The sequence below is a fragment of the Mobula hypostoma genome, chromosome 29 (assembly GCF_963921235.1).
Source record: "Mobula hypostoma chromosome 29, sMobHyp1.1, whole genome shotgun sequence".
Lineage (NCBI taxonomy): Eukaryota > Metazoa > Chordata > Chondrichthyes > Myliobatiformes > Myliobatidae > Mobula > Mobula hypostoma.
In genome coordinates this window covers 23,635,003-23,654,845 of record NC_086125.1, presented here as the reverse complement: position 1 = coordinate 23,654,845, position 19,843 = coordinate 23,635,003, and the positions used below count along the sequence as shown (strand labels likewise).

General features: G+C 43.5%; 1 protein-coding gene across 3 annotated transcripts in view; it reads right to left on the bottom strand.

The window, feature by feature from the left end:
* cc2d1a (coiled-coil and C2 domain containing 1A) overlaps positions 1–19,843 on the bottom strand; it is a 135,295-nt gene that overhangs the window by 55,742 nt on the left and 59,710 nt on the right. For all 3 annotated transcript variants that reach the window (XM_063035825.1, XM_063035827.1, XM_063035828.1), the window contains 6 exons: positions 17,307–17,423; positions 10,669–10,742; positions 6,141–6,199; positions 2,851–2,902; positions 1,709–1,808; positions 569–659 (listed from right to left, as the gene is read on the bottom strand). In XM_063035825.1, the coding sequence (XP_062891895.1) occupies positions 569–659; positions 1,709–1,808; positions 2,851–2,902; positions 6,141–6,199; positions 10,669–10,742; positions 17,307–17,423 (493 nt within the window). The remainder of the gene's footprint in view (positions 1–568; positions 660–1,708; positions 1,809–2,850; positions 2,903–6,140; positions 6,200–10,668; positions 10,743–17,306; positions 17,424–19,843) is intronic.

The following is a 19,843-nucleotide window of genomic DNA, read 5'->3' as shown; positions in this document are numbered from 1 at the left end:
AAATTGTTCCCATAATACAACACATTTCATGAGATATGTCTGTGATACTAAACCTGATTCTGAATCTGAATGTTTCCAGGTCTGAGAAGACTTAATGCCCTTGATTTTTTCTGACATTACTGTTCTCACAAACTATCTTCAAAGAAGATACTTTGGTTGCAAACAGATTAGATGCATTTGGCAGAAAGAACGAAAACTAACATAGAAAAACATTTCTTTAATGCTGTAAGTGACTGAGGTCTGAAATGCACTGCCACAGGAGTCAAGTCCATTATGACATCTAAAAACAGGATAACTTTGTGAAAGAACAGAATTTGCAAGGCTCTTAGGAAGGACCAGGACTAACAGGATTGCTCCTCGAGAGCCAGTGCAGATTTGACTGGCTAAATCACATTGTCCTATGCTGTAACCCAGAGAGACTGCCCACAGTTTGAATCAGTTCAGTGGTACTCAGTTTATTTACTCAGTCATAATCTTTCCAGGATATTTCTTTTGAACTCCAGTTTTCAAATAAGCTGATTTAATACATTAAGCAAGATCTTATTTTCATAACTCATATGAAACTCACTTCCAGAATTTCCCGAAGTTCACACCGTGATTCTAGTTTGTCCAGCTTAAGTTGAGCTGTTCCCACAACACGATCATTCTTGAAAAGTCCTCTGCCAAGGTAAGAACAATTATTTGCTGTTAACCCAATCAAAAACACCATTGTTATTTTACACTCTAACCTCAGTTCTTGTGTAACAAGATGCAACATTTTAAAGGCGGCTTTCTTTTTGAGTTGTGATGAACGGGGCAAGGCAATTGATAGAATGATTTAGGGTCCATTGCCTGGAGACTTTACCTCAGATAGTAACCCAAAATCAAGTTATGTTACCAATAAATAGTAGCATTTGGTGGGGAGGAGGGAATCAGAAGACAATGGCAGCAAGTGAGAAATGTTGTTCCAGAGACCCATACCAGGGCTTCAGCCTTTCACTAAGGCTCCTGGGAGTACAGCTCTGAAATATCTAAAACAAGTGTGCACTTAGAGGATGATGGCACATTAATTTAAATAAGATGCAATAATCAAGAAAATTTGGCACCGAAGTCCCAAATGTGCAGAGTTACCAGAGTTTAGTAATCAGTCACTGCATGAAACATTTGGCTCTCATGCCATCAAGTGGCTGACTTTGGGAAAAAAAATGAATCACCAGATCACACTATACTGTTCAACACAAGAGATTCCGCTGATGCTAGAAATCTTGAGCACCACACCCACATGTATACAAAATGCTGGAGAAATCTATGGAAGAGGGGGGAGAAAAGGCAGCTGATGCTTCAGGTTTACTTGGCCTGAAACGTTGACTGTTTGCTCCCTTCCATAGATGCTGCCTGACGAGCTGAGTTCCTCCAACATTTTGTGTGTTGCTCAAACTATACCCTTTACTCTTTGCCACAGCAAGTTCGTTATCATCCTGTGCTCATGAACATGATACACATTGACCCCACAGTCCATTTACTGAAATAACCCTTGCATAATTGTCTAACTCCACTGCAATTTCTATGTAACTGTAATACCATATTCTGAATTGTTTTTTGTCCATTTTATATCACCTCAGTCTACTTGAGTATGGGATCTGAAGTGAATACACACAAAAGGTTTTCACAGTATCTCTGTACATGTGACAATAATTAATAAAGTACCAAATAAAGTGTAAATTCATACCCTTTATGAAGTATTTCAAATTTAATTCCTTTGGTCTGTACCAACCGCTTAAATGCTCGATGTTCTCGGTTAATGTTCAATTTAAACTTTTCTTTGAATTCTAGTAGGCAAACAGAAGTGATTGTAAGAAGCTGCACAGTAGGAATCAGGGATCAAAGACAAACAGGCCAGATTGTCAAGAGCTTCCAATGCCCCCTGTAACAAAACAGGGCAGTAAGGTCCAGGGTTAGTGCAGAGAGCAGAGTGACCAATGGGTTGTCTATCCTTCACATCACACTCCATTTTACTGCCGCACATTTGGTGATTGCTTCTCATCACCCCGGTTACTCTGACCAAGGTTCCATACCCTTGCTCAGCAAATTCAGCTACTGTTCTAAGTAACAGGTCAACAAATATATGAATTAACAGATACTCAAATTTGCTCTGTTTTTAATAAGGTCACGTTTATTTTTATTACATTCTCAGTTCCCCATTTCTATCTACCACTTTTACCCACTCATCTCTTGTTGTCTCAAAGAACTCAAAGTCACTCCTTCCACAGCCCTTTGAAAAAACGCTGCTGCAACTGTTTTTTTGGAAGTCAATTTAATTTTGAAGTGTGATGCCTGTTCAAGGTTCTCCCAGAACAGGAAATACCACCTCTATGCCCACATCAAGATCCCTTGTTTCAATCAAAGTCCCTGGTTCACCTCTCACCCACCAATGCTGTAGATAATAGTTCCCTAAATTTATATTCTATGTCTCAGCTAACAAAAGAAGCTCCCCATAAGCCATTGACCCATTTGCTTCTTTTAAAGATGAGCATGAATGTGCTTGCGCACAATGTGCACACATTCCTGTTGTTCCACACCAGTTAATATTGTTCCATTTACCATGCTGTACCTCCCAATTATATTACCTCTCAATAAAATTCCATTTGTTGATTTCTCTCCCCAGCCCACTCCCTCACACTATTTATTCAATAATGAAATGGGATCATTTCCATCAATTCTCATTTCTGAATGTGGTGCTACCTCAGTATAGCTGTGCCAGCTTTGTTTAAGTAAAAGTTCCAAAGTGGGGTGTAAACAACAGCAGCTCTCAATTAACTGACCACATGACAGCTACAAGGACAACGGTGACTACTCTCCTGTTTCACATACCTGGACAGTTTGTGTTCTTCACAACATTGGTTTTGTCTTTCTGTGCTTCTTCCTATCAAAATGAACAGAGTGACCATCATGACGACAGCAGTAAAGAGATTCAGAAAAGCACAAGAGGTAGTAAAATTGGAAAAAGTGTAACACAAATTACATGAGTAAATAAATACAGGAAAAAAAGATATGAATTAGGAACATACATCAAAGTTGCTGGTGAACGCAGCAGGCCAAGCAGCATCTATAGGAAGAGGTACAGTCGACGTTTCAGGCCGAGACCCTTCGTCAGGACTAACTGAAGGAAGAGTGAGTAAGGGATTTGAAAGTTGGAGGGGGAGGGGGAGATCCAAAATGATAGGAGAAGACAGGAGGGGGAGGGATAGAGCCGAGAGCTGGACAGGTGATAGGCAAAAGGGGATACGAGAGGATCATGGGACAGGAGGTCCGGGAAGAAAGACAAGGGGGGTGGGGGTGACCCAGAGGATGGGCAAGAGGTATATTCAGAGGGGCAGAGGGAGAAAAAGGAGAGTGAGAGAAAGAATGTGTGCATAAAAATGAGTAACAGATGGGGTACGAGGGGGAGGTGGGGCCTTAGCGGAAGTTAGAGAAGTCGATGTTCATGCCATCAGGTTGGAGGCTACCCAGACGGAATATAAGGTGTTGTTCCTCCAACCTGAGTGTGGCTTCATCTTTACAGTAGAGGAGGCCGTGGATAGACATGTCAGAATGGGAATGGGATGTGGAATTAAAATGTGTGGCTACTGGGAGATCCTGCTTTCTCTGGCGGACAGAGCATAGATGTTCAGCAAAGCGGTCTCCCAGTCTGCGTCGGGTCTCACCAATATATAAAAGGCCACATCGGGAGCACCGGACGCAGTACATCACCCCAGTCGACTCACAGGTGAAGTGATGACTCACCTGGAAGGACTGTTTGGGGCCCTGAATGGTGGTAAGGGAGGAAGTGTAAGGGCATGTGTAGCACTTGTTCCGCTTACACGGATAAGTGCCAGGAGGGAGATCAGTGGGGAGGGATGGGGGGGACGAATGGACAAGGGAGTTGTGTAGGGAGTGATCCCTGCGGAATGCAGAGGGGGGGGGAGGGAAAGATGTGCTTAGTGGTGGGATCCCGTTGGAGGTGGCGGAAGTTACGGAGAATAATATGTTGGACCCGGAGGCTGGTGGGGTGGTAGGTGAGGACCAGGGGAACCCTATTCCTAGTGGGGTGGTGGGAGGATGGAGTGAGAGCAGATGTACGTGAAATGGGGGAGATGCGTTTAAGAGCAGAGTTGATAGTGGAGGAAGGGAAGCCCCTTTCTTTAAAAAAGGAAGACATCTCCCTCGTCCTAGAATGAAAAGCCTCATCCTGAGAGCAGATGCGGCGGAGACGGAGGAATTGCGAGAAGGGGATGGCGTTTTTGCAAGAGACAGGGTGAGAAGAGGAATAGTCCAGATAGCTGTGAGAGTCAGTAGGCTTATAGTAGACATCAGTGGATAAGCTGTCTCCAGAGACAGAGACAGAAAGATCTAGAAAGGGGAGGGAGGTGTCGGAAATGGACCAGGTAAACTTGAGGGCAGGGTGAAAGTTGGAGGCAAAGTTAATAAAGTCAACGAGTTCTGCATGCGTGCAGGAAGCAGCGCCAATGCAGTCGTCGATGTAGCGAAGGAAAAGTGGGGGACAGATACCAGAATAGGCACGGAACATAGATTGTTCCACAAACCCAACAAAAAGGCAGGCATAGCTAGGACCCATACGGGTGCCCATAGCTACACCTTTAGTTTGGAGGAAATGGGAGGAGCCAAAGGAGAAATTATTAAGAGTAAGGACTAATTCCGCTAGACGGAGCAGAGTGGTGGTAGAGGGGAACTGATTAGGTCTGGAATCCAAAAAGAAGCGTAGAGCTTTGAGACCTTCCTGATGGGGGATGGAAGTATATAAGGACTGGACATGAATTAGGATCAAATTTAAGCCAACAACCTGCTTTTTTAACAATTTTAACAGCAACAATATTCCACAGTATTTCACTAAAGAGTATTTTTTAATCACAGATAGGTCAGGGACAAGTTTCAATAATTGCTTTAAAAAGTAACAGTCCAGTTTAGGGCAAGAGTGCCAGTGTTCAGAACTTAAACTACAGGTAGCATTTGTAGAGTGAAGAATCTGTCCTGTTCATGAGGGCAGAACTGGACGACAACAGAGATAGAGGACGTGACAGAAGTAGGGAGGGACAAGCTTATCAAGCTACCCAAATAAGAATTTTTAAATAAAAGCATTGATATTTGTAGTCAATTAGATCAGTTAAGTCTGTGCACCCTTGCTTCTCACTGTTCTCCCTTTCTGTTCACGGTTTTACTATTAGTACTCATTCTCCTTTCTTCCTGACTCATGTAAAACTCTTAACTTCAATATAAAGTGCAAAATATGATATTTAATAGAAAAGGTCGCATCAGTGACATATCCCCTCACCAATTTTTGCTATAGCAGTAGAGAAAGCATCCCATCTTGGTATGGCAACTGCTCTGCGCAAGCCAGTAAGAAACGGCATGTTGTGAACTCAGCCCAGTCTCATAAACAAGCAGCCTCCCCTCCATGGACTCTTTCTATACCCAGTTTCAGCCTCCCCTCCATGGACTCTTTCTATACCCAGTTGGCTCGGAAAATCGACAATGAACAAAAACCCTTCCCACCTTGGACATTATCTCGTTGATGTCAAGCAGAAGATATGAATGCTTTAGAACTTAAACACCAGGCTCAAAGATACTTCTATCCCCTGTACAAGATGCTTGAACGACATCTTGTATATTAACTCACAGCCTTACAATTTACCTTGCACCTTATTGTCTACCTGCACTCTTTCTCTGTAAATGTAACACTATATTCTGCATTGTCATTGCTTTTCCCTTACACTACTACCTCAATGCAGTTATGTTTTGAGATTATCTGCATGGATCACTGCATCTCATAATTGTGGAAATAATGTACCCATTCTAATTAAGACAATCCATTTAGTTCAATGAAATAAAAGCCTTTGAACTTTGTGTACATTGGGTCTTTTTACAACATGGTAAAAAGAAATTTTAATGGTATTTGGAAATGGAACTTAATTTTCCCTGGATATTAAAACAGGGACACTTTAATTTCTAGACACTCTAGCATCATTGTTTCTATGCCTTATCTATAGCCCTTGGAGTTACCTGGCCTTTTATCCTATTTTTGTTCTTTGGTGTCCGGGGCTTAGCCCAGTATTCACACCCACAGCTGGGTCAACGTGCAGTTCTTGAACACTGTTCTTACTTACCGTGTTTGGGAAGGCAAACTCAAACTTGACAAAGGCATCTAGATCATTTGATGCAACACCTGTACAGAACAGGAAATGGTCATTATATATCACACTGCCATTCAGCAAAGAACAGGTCTTTGCTCCTCCCAAGTTACAAGAGATGCCCCATATCATGTCAATGAAAGGGTAGTGGCACTAGCTAGATGCCATCAACCCACCTCAACAATACTTCTTTTTCTATTAAAGGAAAGCTGCTTGAAAATGAGCTCTATTGTGTAATTATTCATCTTTCCTCAAGTTCAGAGGAATTATTTCAAAAAGGTTTTCATTAAAAAAAAATCAGAGACTGTTTGGGATTGCATAAATCAGATTTCAATGCTTAGTAACATCAACAACCATTAGTCTCCATAGATCAGCTTGCAAGAAAACAGACTGGTTTGATTCCCACAGCACTCTGCTGGTGACAACAGGATATACCACACTTGTTCTTTTACCTCCCCTCCCATCTTCAAGGGCCCCCAAATACATTCCAGGTAAAGCTTGATATGTTTCAGCTCTATAAACTCTGGTTACACCATACTTGGAGAACTGTGTTCAGTTCTGGTTGCCTCATTATGCTTAAGAGTGTGCAGAGAAGATTTACCAGGATGCTGCTGACTGGATCAGAAAGCACATCTTCCAAGGAGAAGTTAAGCAAGTTAGTGCCCTTCCCTTTGAAGCAAAGGAGGATGAGGGGACAGAAGTATAAAAGGTGATAAAGAGGCATTGACAGAACAGCCAGCCAGCGGCTTCCCCCCCACCCCCAGTCAGAACTGGCTAATATAGGAGGGCATAATTTTAAGGTGATTGGAGGGAAGTACAGGGGTTGTCAGATGTAGGTTTATCTTCTAACACATGGAATGTGATAGGTGTGTGGAATGTGCTGCCAGGGATGGTGATACAGGCAGATAGATTAGGGACAAATAAGATACTCTTTGTAAGCACATGCATGAAAGAAAAATAAGGAGCTATGCAGGAGGGAAGGGTTAGATTGGCCTTGCACCTGAACTTGAGGGGGAGCAATACCCTTGCGGGTAGGTTTGCTAGCATGGTTCGGGAGGGTTTAAACTAATTTGCAAGGGGGATGGGACCTGGAGCGATAAGTACAGCGAAAGAAGTGCATGGAGTAAAGCCAGATCTAACATATAGAGAGGCTTTGAGGAAAGAGAAGCAAAATAAAGGGTTAAAAGGTAGTAAGATAGAAGGGCTGAAGTGTGTGTACATCAATGCAAGAAGCATCAGGAACAAAGGTGATGAACTGAGAGCTTGGATACATACATGGAATTATGTAGTGGTGGCCATTACAGAGACCTGGCTGGCACCAGGGCAGGAATGGATTCTCAATATTCCTGGATTTCAGTGCTTTAAAAGAGATAGAGAGGGGGAAAAGGGGGAGGAGGGGTGGCATTACTGGTCAAGGATGCTATTACAGCTACAGAAAGGGTGGGTAATGTAGCAGGATCCTCTTCTGAGTCAGTATGGGTGGAAGTCAGGAACAGGAAGGGAGCAGTTACTCTATTGGGAGTATTCTATAGGCCCCCTGGTAGCAGCGAGATACCGAGGAGCATATTGGGAGGCAGATTTTTGAAAGGTGCTAAAATAACAGGGTTGTTATCATGGGTGACTTTAACTTCCCTAATATTGATTGGCACCTGATTAGTTCCAAGAGTTTGGATGGGGCAGAGTTTAAGTGTGTCCAGGACGGATTTCTGTCACAGTATGTTGACAGGCCGACTGGGGGGAATGCCATACTAGATCTAGTATTGGTAACGAATCGAGTCAAGTCACAGATCTCTCAGTGGGTGAGCTTCTGGGGGACAGTGACCACCACTCCCTGGCCTTCAGCATCATCATGGAAAAGGATAGAATCAGAGAGGACAGGAAAATTTTTAATTGGGGAAGGGCAAATTATGAGGCTATAAGACTAGAACTTGCGGGTGTGAATTGGGATGATGTTTTTGCAGGGAAATGTACTATGGACATGTGGTCGATGTTTAGAGATCTCTTGCAGGATGTTAGGGATAAATTTGTCCCGGTGAGGAAGATAAAGAATGGTAGGGTGAAGGAACCATGGGTGACAAGTGAGGTGGAAAATCTAGTCAGGTGGAAGAAGGCAACATACATGAGGTTTAGGAAGCAAGGATCAGATGGGTCTATTGAGGAATATAGGGTAGCAAGAAAGGAGCTTAAGGGGCTGAGGAGAGCAAGAAGGGGGCATGAGAAGGCCTTGGCAAGTAGGGTAAAGGAAAACCCCCAAGGCATTCTTCAATTATGTGAAGAACAAAAGGTTGACAGGAGTGAAGGTAGGACCGATTAGAGATAAAGGTGGGAAGATGTGCCCGGAGGCTGTGGAAGTGAGCGAGGTCCTCAATGAATACTTCCATTTGGTATTCACCACTGAGAAGGAACTTGGTGACGGTGTGCACTATATGAATGAGGTTGATGTTCTGGAGCATGTTGATATTAAGGGAGAGGAGGTGTTGGGAGTTGTTAAAATACATTAGGACGGATAAGTTCCCGGGCCCTGACGGAATATTCCCCAGGCTGCTCCACGTGATGAGGGAAGAGATTGCTGAGCCTCTGGCTAGGATCTTTATGTCCTCCCTTTCCTCGGGAATGGTATCAGAGGATTGGAGGGAGGCGAATGTTGTCCCCTTGTTCAAAAAAGCAAGTAGGGATAGTCGGGGTAATTATAGACCAGTGAGCCTTACGTCTGTGGTGGGAAAGCTGTTGGAAAAGATTCTTAGAGATAGGATCTATGGGCATTTAGGGAATCATGGTCTGATCAAGGACAGTCAGCATGGCTTTGTGAAGGGCAGATGGTGTCTAACAAGCCTGATAGAGTTCTTTGAGGAGGTGACCAGGCATATAGATGAGGGTAGTGCAGTGGATGTGATCTACATGGATTTTAGTAAGTCATTTAACAAGGTGAATTCAGAAACACGAGGAATTCTGCAGATGCTGGAAATTCAAGCAACACACATCAAAGTTGCTGGTGAACGCAGCAGGCCAGGCAGCATCTCTAGGAAGAGGTACAGTCGACATTTCGGGCCAACGAAGGGTCTCGGCCCAAAACGTTGACTGCACCTCTTCATAGAGATGCTGCCTGGCCTGCTGTGTTCACCAGCAACTTTGAAGGTAGATTCAGAATTGGCTTGACTGCAGAAGGCAGAGGGTCGTGGTGGAGGGAATACATTGGGATTGGAGGGTTGTGACTAGTGGTGTCCCAAAAGGATCGGTTCTGGAACCTCTACTTTTCATGATTTTTATTAACGACCTGGATGTGGGGGGTAGGCAAGTTTGCAGACGACACAAAGGTTGGTGGTGGTGTGGATAGTGTAGAGGATTGTCGAAGATTGCAGAGAGACATTGATAGGATGCAGAAGTGGGCTGAGAAGTGGCAGGTGGAGTTCAACCCGGAGAAGTATGAGGTGGAATACTTTGGAAGGACAATCTCCAAGGCAGAGTACAAAGTAAATGGCAGGATACTTGGTAGTGTGGAGGAGCAGAGGGATCTGGGGGTACATATCCACAAATCCCTGAAAGTTGCCTCACAGGTAGATAGGGTAGTTAAGAAAGCTTATGGGGTGTCAGCCACACTTGGAGTACTGTGTCCAGTTCTGATCACCTCACTATAGGAAGGATGTGGAAGCATTGAAAAGGGTACAGAGGAGATTTACCAGGATGATGCCTGGTTTAGGGAGCATGGATTATGATCAGAGATTAAGGGAGCTAGGGCTTTACTGTTTGGAGAGAAGGAGGATGACAGGAGACATGATAGAGGTATACAGGCTACTAAGAGGAATAGATAGAGTGGACAGTCAGCATTTCTTCCCCTGGGCACCACTGCTCAATACAAGAGGACATGGCTTTAAGGTAAGGAGTGGGAAGTTCAAGGCGGATATTAGAGGAAAGTTTTTACTCAAAGAGTGGTTAGTGCCTGGAATGCACTGTCAGAGTCAGTGGTGGAGTTAAGATACACCAGTGAAATTTAAGAGACTACTAGACAGGTGTATGGAGGAATTTAAGGCGGGGGGGGTATATGGGAGGCAGGGTTTGAGGGTCAGCACAACATTGTGGACCGAAGGGCCTGTGCCGTACTATTCTATGTTCTATAAAAGGTTGACACAATGTAGTCGTTGTACTGTGCTATACTGTTCTGTTCTATATTCCGACCTTCAAGAGCCCCCAAACATTTCCTATGTGAAGTGCAATTTATTTGCAGCTCTGACAATTTAGTGTGCTCTATTCATTCCTCATGATATGCTCTCTTCTACATAGGGAAACCAAAGATAGATTGGGCGATTATTATTCAGAAGACCTCCAGTTAACTGGCCAGTGTGACAGTGTTTCCAGCTACATTTTCCATCTTGCTCTCAATGTGAGCTTAGCTTGATACTTTCCCGCATCTAACATCAAACGCGAGCACAAGCTGCACTGTTTTCATCATGCTGCTCTCATGACCAGATAGGTTAGAGTTAATAAACTAATAGGCTAATGGCATTACCTGGTGGAGGAGGCAGGTTGATTCCTTTAACGATAAAGAGGACCAAGTCACTGCTTGACAGGTCAGGAAATATCCTGAGAGAAAGCAGAAACAGACAAGAAAACAGTAGATTAAACCAAGGATTAAGGGTACAAACGCTGGACCCATATCAGGAAAAGATTGTGTATTCAGGTTGTTATCCCAGCGTGGGTAAACAAAATCCCTTGCAGTTTTCTGCCAATCAGAGGCCCCACAGTCCCAGACAAAAGAAAATCTGCAGATGCTGGAAATCCAAACAACACACACACAAAAAACACTGGAGGAGCTCGACAGGCCAGGCAGCATCTATGGAAAAGAGACAGTTTACGTTTAAGGCGGAGGCCCTTCTGCAGAACTACTAACGGGTGCTGGCTCGAAAAGTTGACTGTATTATTTTTCACAGATGCTGCCTGGCCTGCTGAGTGAAATGAATATAGAATAGTACAGCACAGTACAGGCCCTTCGGCCTACAACGTTGTGCCGACCCTCAAACCCCGCCTCCCATATAACTTCCCACCTTAAATTACTCCATGTACCTGTCTAATAGTCTCTTAAATTTTATTAGTGTATCTGCCTCCACCACTGACTCAGGCAGTGCATTCCACGCACCAATCACTCTCTGAGTAAAAAACCTTCCTCTAATAGCCCCCTTGAACTTCCCACCCCTTACCTTAAAACCATGTCCTCTTATATTGAGCAGTGGCGCCCTGGGGAACAGGCTCTGGCTATCCACTCTATCTATTCCTCTTAATATCTTGTATACCGCTATCATATCTCCTCTCATCCTCCTTCTCTCCAAACAGTAAAGCCCTAGCTCCCTTAATCGCTGATCATAATCCATACTCTTTAAACCAGGCAGCATCCTGGTAAATCTCCTCTGTACCCTTTCCAATGCTTCCACATCCTTCCTATAGTGAGGCGACCAGAACTGGACACAGTACTCCAAGTGTAGCCTAACCAGAGTTTTATAGAGTTGCATCATTCCTTCGCGACTCTTAAACTCTATCCCTCCACTTATGTAAGCTAACACCTCATAAGCTTTCTTAACTACCCTATCTACCTGAGGCAACTTTCAGGGATCTGTGGACACGTACCCCCAGATCCCTCTGCTCCTCCAGACTACCAAGTATCCTGCCATTTACTTTGTACTCTGCCTTGGAGTTTGTCCTTCCAAAAAGTGTACCACCTCACACTTCTGCGGGTTGAACTCCATCTGCCACTTCTCAGCCCACTTCTGCATCCTATCAATGTCCCTCTGCAACCTTCGACAATCCTCTACACTATCCACAACACCACCAACCTTTGTGTCGTCTGCAAACTTGCCAACCCACCCTTCTACCCCCACATCCAGGTCGTTAATAAAAATCACGAAAAGTAGAGGTCCCAGAACCGATCCATGGGACACCACTAGTCACAACCCTCCAATCCGAATGTACTCACTCCACCACGACCCTGTGCCTTCTGCAGGCAAGCCAATTCTGAATCCACCTGGCCAATCTTCCCTGGATCCCATGCCTTCTGACTTTCTGAACAAATCTACCGTGTGGAACCTTGTCAAGTGCCTTACGAAAATCCATATAGATCACATCCGCTGCACTACCTTCATCTATGTGCCAGGTCACCTCCTCAAAGAACTCTATCAGGCTTGTTAGACACGATCAGCCCTTCACAAAGCCATGCTGACTGTCCCTGATCAGACCATGATCTAAATGCCCACAGATCCTATCTCTAAGAACCTCTTCCAACAGCTTTCCCACCACAGACGCAAGGCTCACTGGTCTATAATGACCCAGAATATCCCTACTACCTCTTTTGAACAAAGGGACAACATTCGCCTCCCTCCAATCCTCTGGTACCATTCCCGAGGAAAGCGAGGACATAAAGATCCTAGCCAGAGGCTCAGCAATCTCTTCCCTCACCACGTGGAGCAGCCTGGGGTATATTCCGTCAGGGCCCGGGGACTTATCCATCCTAATGTATTTTAACAACTCCCAACACCTCCTCTCCCTTAATATCAACATGCTCCAGAACATCAACCTCATTCATATAGTGCACACCGTCATCAAGTTCCCTCTCAGTGGTGAATACCAAATGGAAGTATTCATTGAGGACCTCGCTCACTTCCACAGCCTCCGGGCACATCTTCCCACCTTTATCTCTAATCGGTCCTACCTTCACTCCTGTCAACCTTTTGTTCTTCACATAACTGAAGAATGCCTTGGGGGTTTTCCTTTACCCTACTTGCCAAGGCCTTCTCATGCCCCCTTCTTGCTCTCCTCAGCCCCTTCTTAAGCTCCTTATATTCCTCAATAGATCCATCTGATCCTTGCTTCCTAAACCTCATGTATGCTGCCTTCTTCCACCTGACTAGATTTTCCACCTCACTTGTCACCCATGGTTCCTTCACCCTACCATTCTTTATCTTCCTCATCGGGACAAATTTATCCCTAACATCCTGCAAGAGATCCCTAAACATCGACCACATGTCCATAGTACATTTCCCTGCAAAAACATCATCCCAATTCACACCCGCAAGTTCTAGTCTTATAGCCTCATAATTTGCCCTTCCCCAATTAAAAATTTTCCTGTCCTCTCTGATTCTGTCCTTTTCCATGATAATGCTAAAGGTCAGGGAGCGGTGGTCACTGTCCCCCAGAAGCTCACCTACTGAGAGATCTGTGACCTGTCTCGGTTTGTTACCAATACTAGATCTAGTATGGCATTCCCCCCAGTCGGCCTGTCAACATACTGTGACAGGAATCCGTCCTGGACACACTTAAACTCTGCCCCATCCAAACCCTTGGAACTAATCAGGTGCCAATCAATATTAGGGAAGTTAAAGTCACCCATGATAACAACCCTGTTATTTTAGCACCTTTCGAAAATCCACCTACCAATCTGCTCCTTGGTATCTCTGCTGCTACCAGGGGGCCTATAGAATACTCCCAATAGAGTAACTGCTCCCTTCCTGTTCCTGACTTCCACCCATACTGACTCAAAAGAGGATCCTGCTACATTACCCACCCTTTCTGTAGCTGTACTAGTATCCCTGACCAGTAATACCACCCCTCCTCCCCCTTCCCCCCCTCTCTATCTCTTTTAAAGCACTGAAATCCACGAATATTGAGAATCCATTCCTGCCCTGGTGCCAGCCAGGTCTCTGTAATGGCCACTACTTCATAATTCCATGTATGTATCCAAGCTCTCAGTTCATCACCTTTGTTCCTGATGCTTCTTGCATTGAAGTACACGCACTTTAGCCCTTCTATCTTACTACCTCTACACCCTTTATTCTGCTTCTCTTTCCTCAAAGCTTCTCTGTATGCTAGATCTGGCTTTACTACATGCATTTCTTCCACTGCTCTATTGCTCCGGGTCCCATCCCCCTTACAAATTAGTTTAAACCCTCCCGAACCATGCTAGCAAACCTACCTGCAAGGATATTGCTCCCCCTCGAGTTCAGGTGCAACCCATCCAATCTGTACAGGTCCCACCTTCCCCAGAATAGATCCCAATGATCCAAAAATCTAAAACCCTGCCCCCTGCACCAACTCTTCAACCACGCATTCAACTGCCATCACCTCCAATTCTTACCATCACTTTCATGTAGCAATGGCAGCAATCCTGAGAATGCCACCCTTGAGGTCCTGTTCTTCAGCCTTCTACCTAGTTCCCGAAACTCACACTTCAGTACCTGATCCCTCTTCCTGTCTATGTCGTCGGTGCCAACATGTATCACAACTTCTGGTTGCTTTCCCTCTCGTACCAGGATGTCGTGCACCCGGTCAGAGACATCCCAGACCCTGGCACCCGGGAGGCAACAAACCATGCGGGTGTCCTTCTCACGTCCACAAAATCTCCTGTCTGCTCCCCTGACCGTAGAGTCTCCAGTGACAACAGCTCTCCTCTTCTCCGTCCCACCCTTCTGCACCACAGGGTCAGACTCAGTGCCAGAGGCCCTGCCACCGTGGCTCACACCTGGTCGGTTGTCCCCGCTAGCAGTATTTATGACGGTAAACTTATTATTCAGGGGAATGGCTACAGGGGTGCTCTGCACTACCTGTCTGCTCACCTTCGCTTCCCCCCCCTCTGACTGTCACACAACCACATGCTTCCTCCAGCACTTTGTGTGTTGCCCCACTGTCCCATTTCAAGAGTATTGCTAACAGTCTCAAGATGCTAGCTGAATGAGGACAAGATGTCCTAGTTCATTTCCCTCCTCAACAATCTTTCCATTGATGGAGTGCAACTGATTACTCATTTATTCTGATGGTCAACAATGTACTTCAATATCTATTGACACTTTCAGTGTCTCAGGACAATTTTCAAACAATGAATTACTTGTCAAAGGTAGTGTCTATGCACAGAATCGTTACTCACATAACATACATGTAAATAGTGTCTGAGAATTTGAGAGTTTCTGCAAGTAATTATATATTTACATAGAGACTAACATTTTTACAGAGATTAAAACCAATCAGTGGACTACATTAGCATCATAGAAGAAAAGAAAATAGGAGTGGGCCACTTAGCCCCTTAAGTCTACCCTACTATTCAGTAAGATCATGGCTGATCTACCTTAGGCCTCAGCTCCTTTCTGTGTTAGATCTCTATAGTCCTCAATCTTTCAAAAACAAAATCACCTACCTCCACTTTATGCTTAATGATCTAGCCTCCACAACACTCTGGGAAAAATAGCAGAAATTCATCACCCCCATGTGAGAAGGTATAGGACTACAATTTATTATATAATTGCACTTTACTGCTGTCACCAAACAACAAATTTCACAACGCACGTCAGTGATAATAAACCTGAGTCTGACACTCACGTTAAATGATCAGTTGTTTACTGTATTCAAGATTCTTCCACTGGTGAAAATATCTCAAGCAAGTCCCTTTAGGATCTTGCATTTCAATAAGGTCACCTCTCATTCTTTTCAAACAATTAATAGTTTAGCTTCTCCAGTCAAGACAATGTTCTCAACCCAGGGATTAGACTGGTGAATCTCCTTCAGATTACCTTCTATGTTTCAACATCCTTTCTTATGCAAGGAGGACAAAACTGTACATGTTACGTAAGCATAAAATAATCTGCAGATGCTGTGATCAAAGCAACACTTTCAGTACACTGGATGAACTCAGCAGGTCGGGCAGCATCAGTTAGAAACGATGAGTCGACGTTTTGCGCCGGAATGTAAATGTTACATGTTAACATGTACATGTTACTCCAGGTGTAGCCTTACCAAGACCTTATGCATCTGTAATTTTTTAAAATCCCTGTTTCTAAACGTCAAGCATATTGAAAGTTATAAAGAGGTACATGTTGGATAATGGAAGTCAATGTGCTACTTTGTATTGTGGACGTTGCAGTAAGGCAAGGGTAAGAGACAACATCCAGGCAAGAATAGCCTAGGCCAGTTGTGGTCAAGTGAGACCCCTGAAGTGAGATCACCGGATCCAACCTTGCTTACTGCAGACAAGGTCAGTGAGAATACAAGTGGCAGTGTGTAAAAGCCTAAAAGAACATAGCTTCCCTTTACACAATAGTGGGTGCCAGAGACAGATGAGATAGGAATAATGGAAGGATGTGAAATACACCCAACAACTAAGAACATTTGCTTTACTAACTTCAAAGAATCATCAGTTGCCAGCTTGTCATTCCTATTGACTTTTAACATCTCTCGTGAATGGCGATTGATCTTGCCAGTAAGGAATTGAAACATATACAATTTACCAAATGGTCAATATCCATAACTGATCAGCCAATTCCGTATATAAAAAATAGCAGTTTTCTGTCCTGGCTTCATAACAGTGAAGGGGCCATGCTGTTCTTGTGCACAAGTAAATAAAATATGTTTGAGTTGTAAGAGTGCATATGTTCTGGGGTGTTACTTTATTATTGGCAATGACAGCATCTCTTAACTACTTCTGGATTTTTCCATGCAGAGCTGTCCTGCTATGTTTTTAATTAATTGTTCCTTGGACATTGAGGATGCTGCCAAGGACATTTATAGTTCATTATGCATTGAAGTGAATTGCCAAGTCATTGCAGAAAGGAGTCACGGGAGCAGCAGTGGAGTCACAAGCAGAACAGATGAAGCAACAATGGTGGATGATAAACATGACTGAACAGACCTAGACTTGTCCTAACAATCTTCTGGTCACTATTTCTGTTTTTCTCCCCCCTCCAGATTTATTTCTCCGAATTTCGATTCCCTAATCACTATTGTGGAACTTCTGTTCATGACTGGCAAGACAAAACCAGCAATACAACCACCAGGGCAATGCACTCAAAATGGATATGAACCTACCTTACACTAATCAAGTTCTAGCACATTGTTTACACATCAGAAATATGTTATTCAGTCTCCTTTCGCAAGGTAAGAGGGAAGAAAAAGAAATGATGATGGCTGCATGAATACAAGAGACAATTCAAGCATATTTAGTCGCAGCTTTTGGGCATCCTACAAGTCAATATAAGTGACTTTTTCATTTTTATATTACTTAAAAATAATTATTCCAAAATAATGTTCAAAGCAATTTACAAAGGCAGAGGCTCATGAATCCTACAACTAAGTTATTTTCAAACCTTTTGCACATCTCTTGACGCCGCTACTCACTTGACCACTTGGAAGGTCCTTTCTTCTTGGTGGTATCTGGGTAATGGGCAGCCCTGTGCATGGGCCTGCTTCAGGATCTCAATATTTTTTTTACAATCATCTGCCATTTTCTCAAATCTTTAAAATCAAAGTAGAACAAATTGGTTAAAAAGTAACTCCATCTTACTTAATCTTCCATATACGTACTGTTTATATTACGCTTGTTATTGAGAAAGTTGACTCCATACACCCATCTCCAACAAACCGTTTATAATTGCACATTTGCTAAATCAATTAAAAAACTGCAGATGCTGGAAACCTGAACTAAAAATCAGAAAATGGTTGGAAACACGCAGCATGTCAGGCAGCACCTGTGGAAGGAGAAACAGAGAAAGCTGTAGGTTAAGACCTTTTGTCAGAGATGACTTACTTCTGATGAAGGGATCTTCAATCTAGAAGGCTAACTGTGTTTCTTTCCACAGATGGTGCTTAAAACCTGTCAAATATTTCCAACATCTGCTGTTTATATTACAGCTTTAAAACTTCTGCTTCCTGGAGGTTTTAAAGCTCAGGACCACATTCTAAACTCCATCAATATTTTAATGTAATAACACTGATTGCTTAAAATCAACAGCCAGCAGTGAAAATATAGTCAGCCAGTGCGGCACAGTATTGTAGTGGTTAGTGCAATCAATTTACATTGCCAGCAATCACCATCGAAATTTGACTGCGCCACTGTCTGCAAGGAATTTGTATCTTCTCCCTTGACCCCATGGATTTCCTTTGGGTGTTCCAATTTCCTCCCATATTTTAAAGTATGTTTAGCGTTAGTGAGTGTGGGTATGCTATGTTGGCACTGGAAGCATGGAAAAACTTGTTGGCTGCTCAGCACAACGCTCAGATAATCTTAATCGTAGATACAAAACACATTTCACCGTAGTTTCAACGTGCATGTGACAAATAAAACCAACCTTACATCTTCAGGCTACTCACAGCAAGATAAAATACTGAAAAAATACAACAACTCTACTAAAGCAATTTAAAACTCATATTTAACATCCTATGGAACTCAGGCAAGAATTCCAAAATGATCAAAAGCAGGGAAAAATAGCCATTCACTTCAATAATGTTGCTCAAAATTAAACATTCTCAAGAACTAAATGCAAAGGATCTGAAGCTGAATTTCCAACTAACAATTTTCTGAACAAGCTGCAGAAATAAGACAGAAGTCAAGCTCTTCTGCATATTTTTTTGCCATAGTTTAATGCTCCACTAGCACACTGACAGTCAGGAATCAAAGACCTCACACAAACAGTGCTGTCTAATATAAAATTAATCCAATACATTAAGACCATAAGACATTGGGGGCAGATCTCGGCCAGTTGGCCAGTTGAGTCTGTTCTGCCATTCTCTCATGGCTGGCTTATTTATTTCACTTTCAATCCCATTCTCCAGTGATTTCTCTGTAATCTTTTGACTCCCTTACTAATCAAGGAGCTATCAACCTCCACTTTAATTATACCCAAAAGACTTGGCTCCAAAGCCATCTATGACAATGAATTTCACAGATTCACTACCATCAGGCTACAGAATTTCCTCATTTCTGTTTTGAAGGGACATCTTTATATTCTCACGCTGTGCCCTATGGTCCAAGATTGCCCAATTATAGGAAATATCCTCTCCATGTCTACTCTTTCTGGGCGTTATGCCATCCTTAGCTTTTCTTGTGTTAAGACTAAGTGGTAACATACTTTAGAAGAAAAAGATTTAATTAAAACTCAACAGCCACACAATTGCAATTATGAACTAAATCTACTACAGTCTAAATAGAGCCAAAACGTGGGATCACACAAGTCGAATATGATGTTCTCCCAAGGGGTTGTCTATTAGTGGGTCTTCAAGTAGCAGAAGGCGACCAGTCCAGGATCGACATATAGTGCACATTCTACCCCCTTCGCCACATGCCGACTGCCACAGAATTTAATCCATGATGTCGGAGTGGATTTCCTTAATGGAGAGCTTTGTTTAATGTGAGGAGGCTGATACATAGGCAACCACCACATTGGATCAGGGTCCACTGGAATGGAATGGAGGAAGACCGGGGAACTGGGGACCCTCACTACTGCAGTCTACCTCTGCCTTTGCTGACTTCTGTGATACGCTATCACTTCCATCACTGCGGTCTTGGGCTGGAAAGGTCTTTATCTGGACCCTCCTCCTTGACCTTACCACTACGAATGACCCTACCGGGAGCTAAGCAACAGATAGCTAAACTCCAACAGCATCACCTTCAGGGTCTCAGGAATTCACAAGACTCCCCAAGGGCAAAGCTTCACTATCACTTTGTCTTCTGGTCCACATGAGCTCTGTCAAACAAAGTAGTTCCTTCAGATACAAAGTGTAAAAGAGAGGAGAGAGTGGATATTGGACCACTGGGAAACGATGCTGGAGAAAAGTAATGAGGGACAAGGAACTGGCAGATGAACTGAATAAGTACTTTCCATCAGTTTTCACTGTGGAAGGCACTAGCAATACGGTGGAAGCTCCAGAGTGTCAGT